A 14,717-nucleotide genomic window follows, 5' to 3' on the forward strand; every position below is an offset into this window, starting at 1 on the left:
ATATTTTTATTTTAATTAGAATAAATTTTATTAAAAATATATTTTTTAAATGTAATTATTTTTTGTAAATGTAAATATTTTTCTGTTATATTTGTTTAACTTATAGATCTAAATATTTTTTGGTTAAAAAAATGTTTAGAGACTTAATCGTTTAAAATATGAATGTTCATTGGGGTTTTTTCGGACTTTTTCCATTATTTTACCACATTAACCAGTTGTATAAGTCATAAGAATGTATCTAACATGTTTTAGAAAGTCCAAAGAGTTATTTAATATGTTTTTGAAATGTTCAAAGACTTATTTGTTCCAAAAAAATTGGTTAAGGACTTAATCATTACAAACACTAAAGTCCATTGGGTTTTTTTAGACTTTTTTCATTAAATTACAATAATAAAAATTAAATTAGAGAAGTTACACCATAAAAAGGAGATTTATTAAATAGTTAATTTGATACTATTATCGATTTATTCTTTTACAAATTTTTATGTTATTTTCAAATTGATATTTTAATTCAAAAATAAAAAAAATTACAGTTTTCTCAAAACCACATAAAATCATATTATATCGATAGAGACGGAGAATAAAAACTAAACATTAGAATCGAGATTTATCTCGCTGCATTGGACGAGTATCCCTTCTAGCATTTATTCAAATGTATATACAACACAAAATAAGCATGTTGAACATCCACATTCCAACATCTCGACTAAATCATGGAAAAAAGCAAAAAACCAATCAGTAGTTGAAGCCAACCTTAGGACACTCTATCGGCCAAGATTGGCCAAAGGTAGTACGAGGTAGATGGTTCCAAAATTCCTAAAGACCAAGATTTTGTAGCATCCCCGAAACGTACAAGAGAGAGCAGATATAGCTACAAGGTTTTGGGTCCCCAGAATATACCACGCTATCGTATTAGTGCTCTTAACGGGGGCCCGCACAAGCGGTGGAGCATGTGGTTTAATTTGATGCTCAAATCTAAACCAAACCTAACCTAATATATCCGACTCAAAAGCAAAAGTAAGATATGGGCAGTAAGATGTACATCGAGAGGTAAAAATATTGTTACCTCAAAATCGAATGATATCAAGTGTTTTTGGTACCTAAAAAGCAAAGTACGTTCATGGGTCGATCAAAATTACTCATAAATACATGAATAAGAATGTTTTGTGCCTTTAAACACAAATTTATATCTCAAGATTCAGGCAGTGAGTAAGAGATTTTTTTTTAAATGCATGAACTTACAACAGATTAAAATCTACCTAACAGAAAAATGCCTCAAAAGGTCATGTGTCTAAAAGGAAGTATGTCAAAAGGTTGTTCTGTTAAAATATTGGGCATTTAACACGACAAAATGCGATTATTTAACTGAATTTGAGACAGACAACAACTTCATTCGAACCCAGAATAACATATCAAAACTCCAGGAGCAACGGTAGAACTATGTTTCCCGCATATGTTACAGTTCAACAGTAAATTTCTCTCTCGACATCTAACAACAAGAAACACTATAAGTAAGAAAACTGAAAGAAGAGTCCTGGAGAAACGAAAGAGGAAAAAAAAATACCGTGCAATCAACTCATGTTTCCAAACCATCCAAAAAGCTCTGCAACTCCTTCAAACCCTCGGCAGAAATACTCCTCTGCACTCTCCCCCGTGGAACCACCAAATTCGGGGGCGGCTGAGATTGGAAGCAGACCACAACAGCAGATAGGTTGTCTCCGCTTTTTCTCTTGAGTGCCTCGTTGACCAGATCTTTGCTACATAGAACTGGATCATTGTGTTCTTGCAGTTTCCTTCGAGCAAAGTCGACTGCATTTTGGCTCATGAAGACGTCCCAAATTCCATCACAGCCTATGATGAGGAACTCGTCCTCTTCAGTCAGTTTCGTTGTCATGAACTCAGGTTCACAACTGAGGGGCCCACCATCTTCATGCTTGAGCCCGTCCATGTGCCAGTCTCCTATAGCACGAGCAACATTAAGTTGCCCATTGAGATAACCATCATAAACATATCCTCCGGAAGCTTCTATACGCTTCCTCTCTCTCATGCAGATAGGTTTGTGGTCCCTAGACATCTCTATTGCTTTGCCACGGCGGCATAAAACCGCCCTACAGTCTCCAGCATTTGCCACCACCAAAGAGCTGCAATCAGATGCAAATATACATGTTAGGGTGGTGTATTCTGAAATTTCTTAACAGAAACAGAGACTGAAAGTCCTATTTTCAGGTCGGCCCAACACATATCTAGGATATAGAAGTTGCTAGACGTGCAGACAAAACATTGAAGCGTGCAGATGTGAAATAGGGTCCCCACATGTTTTAGCACATTGAAGTGTGCAGATGTGAAATAGGGTCCCCACATGTTTTAGCTCAATTATAATGTTTTACGCTCCGGGCACCTGCAATCCCTAGCTCTAATTTGTAAGGTAGCCTTTGGTGCGTAAACTCGATGGGACAGAACAGGACTGGACAAATCGTCTGTCCTGTGTTTGGTATGACTAAAACAGGACTGGACAAATCGTCTGTCCTGTGTTTGGTATGACAAAAACAGGACTCGACTAAAACTGTTAAAAATAATCCAGATTGCCTCTAAAATGCTTTTTACTGCTTTATTTTATCATATAATAGTTATAAAATGACACAAATCTACCAAATGTTTACATATTATTTCAGTAAAATATCTGATATCATGAAACTAAACAAAATTAAAAATGATCAAGTACTAAAACTTTTCATTAAATGAAAAGATTATTTAAACAAAAAAATAAATTAAAAATTTCAACAACTAATAATTAAGTCTTTTAGTAGTTAAAAGGTTTATTTTATTAATAAAAGTTGTGGTGATTAAAAAATTGGTTTCACTAAAAAGTTGATATCTTTCAAAAATCTAAAAACCCTAAGCATTAGTTGCCGTCATAAACAAACACATCAAACCGCTTCTGTCTCTCTAACTCTAAGCTACCATCATCGTCAATCATCGCTCGCTGTCGCTAAGGAACCTGTTGCCGTCACCATTTGCAGGCGGGTATTGGTCATCGCAGATAGGTCTTGGTCTGCTCGGTTTGGTGTATGTTAGGGGGAGGGGTGCCGGGGTGGATACGAGTGAGGGATGGCTCGCGGCCGGAGAATTAGGTTTACAAAAGGGATGGTGGGGTGGGGTGGCCGGAGATGGATCTTGGCCAGAGCCGGAGATGGTGAGCGGAGGTGGGATCTAGGGGGTGAAATGTACACAGACATGACCTACTATTTTCCAATAAACAGAGTGTATGCCATATAATTAAGCAATTAGAAATCTTAGGAACTAAAATACCGAACCTCCCAATAACAAGAGCTGCCAATGCAGTTGTACCAGAAGCAAGATCAGCATCCAAAGTACAAGCTTCTGCAAAAGCACTGTCAGTGTGTGCAAAGGCTGCAGCAATGACCCTCTCGATCTCCATTGGGAAGTCATTATCCTCAAAGATGAATCTTGGCAAATGGTAGCATGCAAAGTCAGCTGCATGTTTTCCTCCATGTCCATCGAAAACCTAGAACAGCATATAGTATAAGAAAAAAAATATAGATGTTTACACCATCAAACAATTATGACTTTTGCCCTAAAGACGTACAACGATTGAAGAGAATCCACAACTGGCTTCAAAGAAAGAAAAGCCACATGTGGTTTTCAAACACCTGAGTCCAATAATATATGACTGCTCGACTCTTGAAAGGAATAACAACTCTTCTTGAAAGAAAAATGCAATAAGGAATGTCAAGAGCATTTAATTATTGAACAAAGAAAAACAGAGCAAATTTTATGCAATAAAAGGAGAGAAGGAAAGGAAGTATATCATCCTATCCCTTCATAGACAAAAAATCACAGCTTTGGTAGTCGTTTGCCATTCAATCAAAAAATTACAATCTCCTTCACAAATACGAACTTTCGTTGTTTTTAAACAACTAATGGAACTCTATTTTTGTACTTACATTTTATGTGTCTTAATGAAGAAGCAAACATGATTCTGTTTCTTATTTTTAACATTTTCCAATTATCAATCACCTATTTCATTTTTTAAGATGCATGCACTTCATTAGGTTATATAAGCAAATCTAATTGTGGGATGTATAACTTTTCCAATTAAACTTTAATACTTTATCAAACACTACGTTTAAGAATATCTGGTGAAAAAATGAACTCAGCTTATGTGACACCTGTTAGAACGATGTATGAGCCACCTACAAGTAGATGAGGATTTTAGTTTCGGGGCCGTTTACCAAACACTTACTGGGTAAGCGCTTATAGGGTGTCACTTCCCTTATTGGGTGAGCATGGCAAGGACCAAGAATCTTACCTGGTAAGAGGCGTAGCAAGGACAAAGAATCTTACCTCGTAACTGAGGGAGAAGACTCTTACCCAGTAAGCACTTACCGGGTAAAAGACGCTTATCAACAATCCATTTCAATGGCCGAGAATAATACTCAATAAGGTAAGTGAGACTGGTGAATCTTGCATTTAAGCGCTTACTCGGTAGGCGTTTGGTAAACAGCCCCTTAGTAGCCCTAAATGCTAGAGTTTCTTCAATATAGGTACAGGCTCGGGTTGATGTGTCAATGGAATCCAGGAAGTGTCTAGACACCAAATGAAACAATGAGAGAATTTCATCTTAGGGAAGAGTCCAAGTGTATAGACTATAGAAATTTGCAACATGACTAAGGGGCCGTTTACTAAACACTTACTTGGTAAGTACTTACCGAATAAATTTTCTCATAGGATGAACATGAGAAGGGTCAAGAATCTTACCGGGTAAGAGCGATGAGAATGATGGAGAGTCTTACCCGGTAAGTGAGGATGACGACTCTTACCTAGGTAAGCGCTTACCCACTAAATTGTTGCATTCGATATGTTTTGATATACTAAAATCTTAAGCATCAAAATAAATTGTAGTGTTGACTCCTATAGGTAAGCGCTTACCGGGTAAGCAATTGGCTAAACGGCCCTAAGAAGTGTTTGACAAGCATCAGCAGAAAATCAGTCAAAGTGGCGAATACAGTGACACAGCAGCCTTCTGAAGAACTCATGCCACGTAGACTCAGACATGTGTCAACAATATATAAATTATGATCCGCTGAAATTCCCAACCCTGGTCCATACCTATCCATCCTCTTGTATATTATCACCAATCAATTGGTTGCATCAAAAAGTTATGCCAATCCAACTAGAATTGAAAATATCAATCAAGTGGTAAAGCATCTTGAGCTCCCTAGATCAATAAGTTTACCAAGAAATCATAGAGCTATTAGAAGTATAAAAACTTGTTCTACTCCATCTACCACCTAATTAGATCAACTTTTCCCAGCAACTAAAGTGTGAGGTTCAGCACCATGGACCTCAGCCATCAATAAATTTTCTCCCTTTGGTGTGCATACAACTTTGAACTCCATAAATTTGGCCTCCCTTCCACATTAATGGATGATGACTAGGACACTCAAAACTTCCAGTCTTCCAGATGACTTTGGACCCTTCAGACTTGAGTAACCCCCCCCCCTCCCAAACAAAAAGAAAAATATTGATTTAGTGACGAGTGTACCACCTTAACATAGTTGCAAAGTACTCAACGCTACATTCTTACTCACTTAGTTTTCCCTTCCTCTCTGATCCTCCAATTGGTTATTAAAGTGAATCCATCAGAAAGACAAACAACAAGGTCCTGGCATGATTGGAGTAAAGAGATCCGGTCCTAGTACCTCATTTTGCAAGGTTTGGTGTTTTAGGAATTTGATTCTGGAATATGATCTTACTGCTCCTGTTACCATTTCACGTGCTTGCACACTCTTTTCTAGTACTTCTCTCCTATGCCTTATGCTCTCCGGTGTCTTGTCAAAAATACCCACAACTTTTAAAAAATAACTTTTTCACAGAAGGTGTCTCTACAAAACTTTTTCACAAGCCAGAGATCTTCACAGGAACAGTTTCTCTACCCTTTGGGGTAGAGAAAAGGTCTACACATACGGGTACAATTGATTTAGCTTGTAAAGTGAATCCGTCAGAAATTTCCTAGGTTTCTACACCAACACTTGGCTACCATCCGTCTCTCTCATGCTCGACTCAACGGAGCTTTCACAAAATCTTTCACCTTGCAAATATCCTGTGGTTGCAAACAGTATAATGACTAATCACCTCAGCCAAGAAGCAGATCTGTTCTGCGTTTCATATCCAGCCCTTAGAGCATCTCCACCACCTATGCCTATATTTTCTCTAAAATAGAGTATTAAAGGTTAAAATCTCTAAAAGAAAATACATTCAACTCAACAGCTACTCTATTTTAGCATTCAACATTAATTATATTATTAAAATATTCGATACATTTAATAAAATATTATTTCTCTCTCTTAAACATTTATTATATATACCTCTTATTGGTGGAAAGTATTAAAATAATAATTTCTCTCTCTATTTAGAGATTTCTCTAAAATTAGAGATTTTTACAATCTCTCTAGTCTTTTCTCTATTTTAGCATACAAGATACTGTTGGAACAAAAGAATTACTAAAATCCCTCTTTTCCTATTTTAGCATAGCTGTTGGAGATCCTCTTACCCCTTTAAATTAGAAGTATAAACCACAAAAAGAATTCCTGACATGTGATTGGAGTAAATAAGACGAATCATGTTCCAGTGTCCACAATAGCACAACCCATATTCTAGAAATACCTTTAAGGGTTACATCTGTAACACATCAATCTTGCAACTGCAGGTCCTCAGTATTTAAGCCAAATCATTATAAAACAAATCGTCTTGGTCCATGAAAAGCTAGTAATGAGTTCAAATCCACAAGAACTCTGTTAATTTCACTAAATATGAGAAACCAACTCCACATCATTTCCAATGAAATACTTTTAGGAGTCAATATCTTGCTTATGACCATAGATAAGATGAGTTGGAATCATTTCTAGGTTGGTCATATAACTCCAGTATAATAGACATTGAAAATGACCTGGACCTATCCCCTTCTTATTTGACTGCCCTCTATCTACTTTGACCATCAAGGTAAGCTACGCCTGTGCACCAGTGTCATTTGATGCAGTGATCTTGGGTAGATAACCAAAGTATTCCATATTTATGTTATTGTTTTTAATAGGTTGTTTCAATCACAGAAGGTAGTGTCAAACAGCTGCATCAGATCAATAGGAGACTGTTGAATACAATAGATGTAGAATAGTACCATATCCCATAAGCTTTACTTATTTTAGTCCATCATAGTAGTGATGATAGAACCTAGAGGCTTGTAGACATGGCTTAAGAGCTTGTAAAAACCAGCTTGTTGGCCACAAAAGAGTACCTCAGAATTATGTGGCCTCGTGTTTGACTTCCTGTCATGCTTTAAGGCATTCTTCAATTTATTGCTCAACTATATTCTTAGCCGACAAGAAAATAACAACTTAAACACAAGGTTAAACCATTTAGTCAATACGTAAACACGAATGCTTGTAGCTTCAGTGCTCGACTATAACCACCAGTCAAGGAAGAAACTAATTTTTGAAAAAGAAACAGTAACGAACCATGACAGAGAACGCACCGCATAAAAGGCACCGGGTCCTTCAATAGGATTCTTCCCGCCATAGTCGTGCACAAAACTGTCAGCACGGATAAATACATCCTCCATGCTGCCACGTACCCCCATGTCTGCCCATGCTCCTGACCGGATAAATGGAACAAACTCAGCTTTATAATCTTCTGGATTCAGTGTTGGTTCAACAGATGCATCTGACATCCTTGTCCTCACCTATATAAGTTCTGGTCAAAATCCATACACAGAGCACAAATATATTACCCATTGACTTGACACAAAAACTCGTGCTTTTTTGGTTCAACCAATTTTATAATATGTATTTGATAACAGCATCCACATACAGTAAGACACTTGAATAACTCACGCAAAGATGCATCTTGAAACCAGATGAATTTGCAATCAAAATATACTTCATGACCATAAATTACAGGATCTATATATTACTTAATTATTTAACTATCCTATAGTCATAAATAGTAAAATGTTTAATTATCCTATAGTCATAAATTGTAATACTCATAACAGCCAGTATTATGGAGATTTCAAGGATCAATTTTATATCCAATATTATGAACATCAGCAATCTCATACATAAGACAGGCATATAGAAGAGGTTACTTGCATGCCAGAAAGAACAGACACATACCAAAAGGGCCTTTAGCCAGCGGTATCAAGTAACCCAACCTTTCTAGAGGTCAAGGGTTCCAACCTCACAAAAGATGAAGCGTGTTTGTGTTTCATTTGCCGTGTATAAATATTGTATACTTAAAAAAAGAACAGATACATGCTAATAGATGCATGCAGATATAACTGTAGATATATATACTCATTTAAACAGTTTCTGCACATGTCTTCCTCCAAATTAAAACAAGTGTAGGCTAACCAAGAGTTGTTATCATGCTCCCATATGAAATATTTGAATAAACATTCATCGTGTCTCCAGTACCTAGTACATGTTTGGACATATCGTTCGGATCAACTTTTAACACTAACGTCTTCTATAGATGCAAGGTTTCCTGATACACGACTTCCCACAACTGTTAATAAGTATAGGTATCTACCAACAGTAGTCATCTACTTTAAAACTGTGGCTTCTTTGTTAGCATTTCAACTTGTCAGAAAGTTAAAAAATGTTAGTAATGAAGTTAAGGTGCTTCACAAGAAATGGGAGCTAATTGCTCCTGATAGAGGTATGTTCCACCTGTTGTTGCTTCAGTGTGTTTAACAAGCAGAGACATTTTTGCCAAGTGCCCGCACAAAGGGGAAGGTAAATACAGTTATCAATCTTTCTAACAACTCTCTACAAACTCAATTCACCAACTTAATAGAACCTTCCAAGGAGAAAAATGATGCAAACTATAGCACAACGTTATGGGATCTGGCAGTAGTTCCATTTTCTGGTTACTAGAGAACGGGCAACAAAGTTTAAAGATGTAGTCAATTGCTTGATTCATGAGGTTTGGGCCCAAGTAAATACGTGGACACCCACTGAGCATAATCCACCCGTTCAACAAAGACACATCAACATGATTCGACTTCTAGAAGAATGCGGTCAAGCCTAATTATAATTCAGTAAGTTTACAGAAACACATTTTGCAATGTTTTGGGGTATGATTGTAAGGCTTGCATGCCAAGACTTTAATTTCTCCTATTTTCAAAGTTTATTAACTTCTATTGACCTAAATGCGGCCCTATAACCCTTAGCCACGAATTTTAGTTCTACTTAAAGGGTTTTCTAAGTTACGAGAAGGTAGATCATTATTCAAAAATTTGAGAGAATCCTCTTGGTTCTTTGTAAAACCAATTGACCTTATCGGAATTTTCCCTGATGTTCATCTTCGACTTATCAAACGGATTTTCGCCTGTCTATGGCATCTTCCTAAATATGAGGTTCTTCTTACGCAATTAACATCAGGTCGTGGTCTCCTATACCAAGGTTCTTGTTTGACGTAACAACAGGTCAATAATTTCCATCCAAAATCTGATCCTAGAATGATTTTGGAGAAACCTTTTTGTTGTTGGTTCTGTCACTCTAGGTGAGGTTCGCATCAGAAAACATAAATATCCACTTCATCAAACCATAGATATACAATATATGGAGGCTCCATAATATTGTATGCATTAAAGCTCAACAAACATAAATGCTCTTAAATATGGCTGCCAAGAAACTGATCACAACCATCTATAAGCTCTCATCCATTTACATGTAGTCCCATTTAAAGCATCTGGTGACCAACATCACAAAAAAAAGATATTTCCTCAATTCCACTCAAAACAGTTCTCCATCAAATGTTGTTTTAAAGAAAGCAGGGAAAGTCTAGTTAACTTATATCAAGTTATTACATGATCCACGGAACAGGAGCCAAGTGAGCACCACGTTCACAGATACTGGTTGCATGTGAACTGAAATTCATAAAGATTTTGTTCATTCAAGCATAGATAGTTTCCAGAATACAATTTTCCAGGGATTTGACATGCTAAAATGTTGGACAAAATATTCTTTGTGGACTCCAAAACTAGGTGTGATTAATGGAAATGAGCAAGTAAAAGTAGGAGACACAACAATTTCCCGTGATCACTACTGATTTCCACACATCTGACTGCTGGCATCCACACTGGAACTCTACACAATGCCAAAAACGGGCTGAAGTGAGCTACGGTGAGTTTTTTCTTACAACTACATAACTAGCTTCGTTCATCTTGAAAGACCAAACACTGCCAAAACAACGAGGACTGCTATCAGAACTATAGCGAGGTTTATTGGCAACAAAAAACATGATTAGCTTTGTTTATTTGGAAACGGAAACACTGGAAAACGAATGAGAATTAAAAAAATGTAGAAAGGCTTTCACAAGACAAGTAGTTTCCAAAGAAAATGTATCACGGTGAAACAAACTAGGCCAAAGAAGTGGTCCATTTTGGTGGGCATTTTACTTGATAGAGTTGGATTGATGCCATGGTAGAGTATGGATTGGAAGACAATGAAAATTTAAGCACAAGTAGAAGAGATGACCACAAGTAAAACAAACATAATGTTTATGTCAAACAGAATTGTCAATTCATTGTATGATTCAATAGCATTCCTGAGGGCAGAGAGCTGTATTTTAAATAAGAGTGCTTCAACACTACAGACACAAATGTCAAAGATTAAATCAACAAATAACCTGTGTTTCCTAGTTCCAAGTAGCAACATTACAGATACAAGGGTCAAACTGGCAATAGCATCCACAATGAGGAATCATATATGCAATATGATGTTTAACAACTTCTCATTTCTACACAAGCAACAAAATTGTTGGCCTGAAAACAAAACTATATCCATATTTTACATAAAGACATCAAATAGTCACGTTTCAAAATTCAACAATGAACGCATTTGCTAATAAACTGTAATGCACCCATCAATTTTCTCTAGAAGGTAAATTTTCAGTTGAAATGTGGCACTTCCCAACTGCAAGTCAAACTCTATCTATTTAGCGGCACGAAGAAGGATAATTTAATTGTAACTCACAAACTCCGCAAATCTTAAAAGTAAGATCTAATTTATAGATCACATTCTAAAATAACAAAAATGCAAAAAAATTGCACAAATGCAATCATTAAATCCCCCAAATTCATGAAAAGCTTACCAGAGATGGGTGACGAACGAGAGACTTCTTAATCGACGAAGAATCTCCAACGTCACCTGGACCACTGAAGCTCCGGCGATAACCTGGGGTGGTAGAGAGTGGATTGGGAGGTTTGCCGTCTGCTGATGACGATGAACTCCCATTTTCTCGACTATCTAAAATCATAACTTTTTTAATTCCTTCCATTTTCATCCTCAACCATCACTTCTTAATCCTCCCCCAAACTTTTTCTAAAATTAAAACCCTAGCTATCTCCAGAAACTTGCCAAATTATATTATGACAAAATTTATGACTGTGTTCTGCTAGATGTATAGCAAAAATTGGGTATAACGAGATTCAAAATTAGCTAGATTTGTATCTGGGGGCTCTGTTTTAGGGTTTTAGCGGGATTATGGCGTAGGATCTCGGTAGAGAAACAAAAACCGATGTCTGTGGTGGAGACTGCGACTACGACACGAAATTGGAAATGCCGTTGGAATCAAGAAACGACGACGCATCGGTCATACACGTGTTCTTTTCTTGGCTCCACGTGTTCTCTCTCGTGAATTGGACTAGAGCATAAATTGCACATTTTCGTGCATTATTTCTGAAAATATTAGGAACAATATTTGGTGTGTTAAAACTTAAAAGAAAAAAGTGAGTTTACACATGTTATCAATTTAATTAAAACTTTATTGAAGGTTATATACTTACAAATTTCACAATATTTGAAGTATATTATACAACAATCGGAAGCATGGTTTGCTCAAGTTTCATTAATTGTTATTAATGATAATATTTAATCAAAAGTCTTAAAAATAATTTATAGAATTTTAGACGTCAATTTTTAAATTACAACATTACAAGGATAATATACAACTCAAACCTTTAATCTCTTATATTATTGAGATTCATACTCCATGTAATTATGCTCCCTATGTGATTTTCGCTTCCAAGAAATCGATTTTGGCTACCAAGACAATGATTCATGCTCCCAAGACTACAATTTGAATTTCAAACTTGGGTTTCCATCGTTGGCTTTCTACATCTCTAACCTTTCTACATAATGTTTTCTTCGAGACTAGAATCTTTGTATGGAACGATATGGGTTTATATATACAGGAGCTTCAATGGGTATGCATTCTCACTTTTCTAAGTTTTGTTTGTAACATCGATTTCAGTTGTCCAATAGTCGGCTAATATTAGGTTTCTTAACATGTGATCAAGTTGGGGGTTTCAATTCCTCTGCGAAATCATAGGTTTTGTAGTTTATTCTTTTGTTACTTGTATTGCTTACCAAGTATTTGTTGAAAGTCCCTAAATAATGAGTTGGACTAATGTTGTCTTAAATGTGATTAACAGAACTGGTAGATGTATATTTCTTGATGATACATTTAAAAACCTTTTTTTACTTATTTTGGGGGCATTGATTGATATTGCCAATAGGTTCCTTTTCTTCAAATCGCCAGCAAAATACGTAGCTCAATTAAGGGTTTTATAAATCTAACCATAATTAATGTGCATAGATTTTTTTACAGTCTATTGACCAAACAGGATCCATGCATTTTTTTTTTGTAAATCCAGTTGGCAACTTCACTATTTATATACTGGATGTGACTTAGGATATGTTTATATTTTGCAACCATGTTGGCAAGTATGTGGAGGGAGTCTTTTAATTTTAAAGAGAATGACAATGCAGCTATCTTAGGGACTCTATGAATTATCCAGTGAGTAATATTGGGGTTATTATTTGAACTTCATCTTTTAAATTGGTCGAACTACAAACACAAGTGTTTTATAGTTTACAGATGCAAATACTTTATCTAAATTGTGAAATTTCTTTATTTTTTTAACCATTTGTTATCTCATTTTCATCTACTTAATTGAATCTCAAATCGATCGATTGAATACAAATTGTTGGCACATGACGTTGCGTTGTTTAACTTTTTTAGACAACATGTCAATTAGGATTTTCAGATTTTGATACTAGATATGTTTTTCATTTTTGTTTGATTTAAGGATAACAGTTTCTGATCTTGTTTTATAATAGAAGGATTTACTATATGAGTTATTTTATCTTTTCATGGTTGTGGTTTTTCTATAATGTATTCAATCCTTTGCCTTGTAATTAAATTGCTTCCAAGTAGAAGTTTCATGCAACTGTTTCTTTATATCTGATGCATGTGAAGTCAGCCTTGAACACATATTGTTGTATTTGTTACTAGCAATTGCTCTTATATACTATTTGATTGCTAATAGGGTGATGTGGCTTTAGTGTGCTTTGATTTATTTTGTTGGATTGCCTTGACCCTATGAATGTTGATCATCTCTCTCATTGATTTGATGATAATCCCTTTTACCTATCGAAGTATTATGTTTCTGTCTATTCAGTTTCAACAATCATCACTAAGTTTGTTTAGTGATCGCTAAAACATGTATTGTAATCCTACAACGACAACTATACTTCAAGAAGAAAATACTCACACCAAAGAACCTTCAGTGAATGTCAAAGACTGAAACTGAAGATTAGTGACTAGTGCGTTCATGATCTGAAGCGGTACTCAGTGATTACAACCTGGTCAACATATGTGTGAAGACTGCACAAGCCTCAGTGAATGCTGAAGAAACCTCCAGCGTTATTACAGCATTCAGTGATCAAATGAAGCTTTCCATGCATGATTGTTTTTGTCTTGTCCATCCACACACAAAGGATAAACCCATACCCTCTCAAGAGTATCGTACTGCACGGAGCCGTTTGGTCGACTCTAGTGCCTACCAATTCCATGAAAGGATGTATGTTCATGAATAGACAATAGTACTATTCACTATAGCAAAGGACAAGTTTTCTTCTAAAAGCTTAACACGTGTTCTGCCTCTTCTGAATTGCATTTAATGCAATGGGTATAAATAACTAAGTGCTCTCTTCACTCATGCACACACAAACGCTATAAAATTCTAAGACACATACCCAAGAAGAATACATCTCTACCTTATTTATTGCGGCAAATCTCTTATATTTGCTAAGTGTATCTGTGTGTATTTCTAGATTGTTTTAGATAGGTTTTCTTTACCTTTTCTATTCCGCAAACTATCTGTAAAAATCTGTATTGATCTTTCTTTATCAATATATATATATATATATATATATATATATATTTAAAAGTGAAAGTTACTGTGTTGAAATTCATCCCCCCTTTTACAAACTGATCACCTCTACACTCTTGTAGATCCGGCTGGACCAACAAGCGGTATCAGAGCAGTGTTTGCTTCTCGTCTTGTTTTGTTGTTTTTCTGCATTTTATTATCTCTTCTTTGTCTCTAGATAATTTATTGCTTTTCAAATGGCTTTACAAAACACTAACACAAACTTTCACGAAATGTCTCTCTTGCCAAACCAACTCGATTCATTAGAGATAACTTCAGTCTCTGGAAGAATCGGATGTCTCTCTTCTTGGAAGGTGTGGATCCTGAAATTCCACACTATATAGAGAATGGACCATATGTTTCATATGTTATATCTCCGGTGGTTCTTGAAACTGCTACGACTGCCGCGATTCCTGAA

General features: G+C 36.0%; 1 protein-coding gene across 3 annotated transcripts; it reads right to left on the reverse strand.

Moving 5' to 3' along the window:
• Positions 1-1,388: 1,388 nt before the first annotated feature.
• LOC112504913 (probable protein phosphatase 2C 22) lies at positions 1,389-11,602 on the reverse strand. 3 transcript variants are annotated; one of them, XM_025108869.1, is made up of 5 exons: positions 11,176-11,602; positions 7,553-7,759; positions 3,315-3,526; positions 1,565-2,141; positions 1,389-1,489 (listed from the first exon to the last, which is right to left on the reverse strand). In XM_025108869.1, exons 1-4 carry the CDS (start codon positions 11,365-11,367, stop codon positions 1,577-1,579), a joined length of 1,176 nt encoding a protein of 391 aa, XP_024964637.1. In that variant the 5' UTR covers positions 11,368-11,602; the 3' UTR covers positions 1,389-1,489; positions 1,565-1,576. The 3 variants fall into 3 exon arrangements, with proteins under 3 accessions (XP_024964637.1, XP_024964636.1, XP_024964638.1); XM_025108868.1 differs by having other exon boundaries at positions 1,389-2,141; XM_025108870.1 differs by having other exon boundaries at positions 1,389-2,141; positions 7,553-7,770; positions 11,176-11,263.
• Positions 11,603-14,717: the final 3,115 nt, after the last annotated feature.

This window comes from Cynara cardunculus, unplaced genomic scaffold (genome assembly GCF_001531365.2).
Source record: "Cynara cardunculus var. scolymus isolate 2C unplaced genomic scaffold, CcrdV1 Un_Scaffold_7324, whole genome shotgun sequence".
Lineage (NCBI taxonomy): Eukaryota > Viridiplantae > Streptophyta > Magnoliopsida > Asterales > Asteraceae > Cynara > Cynara cardunculus.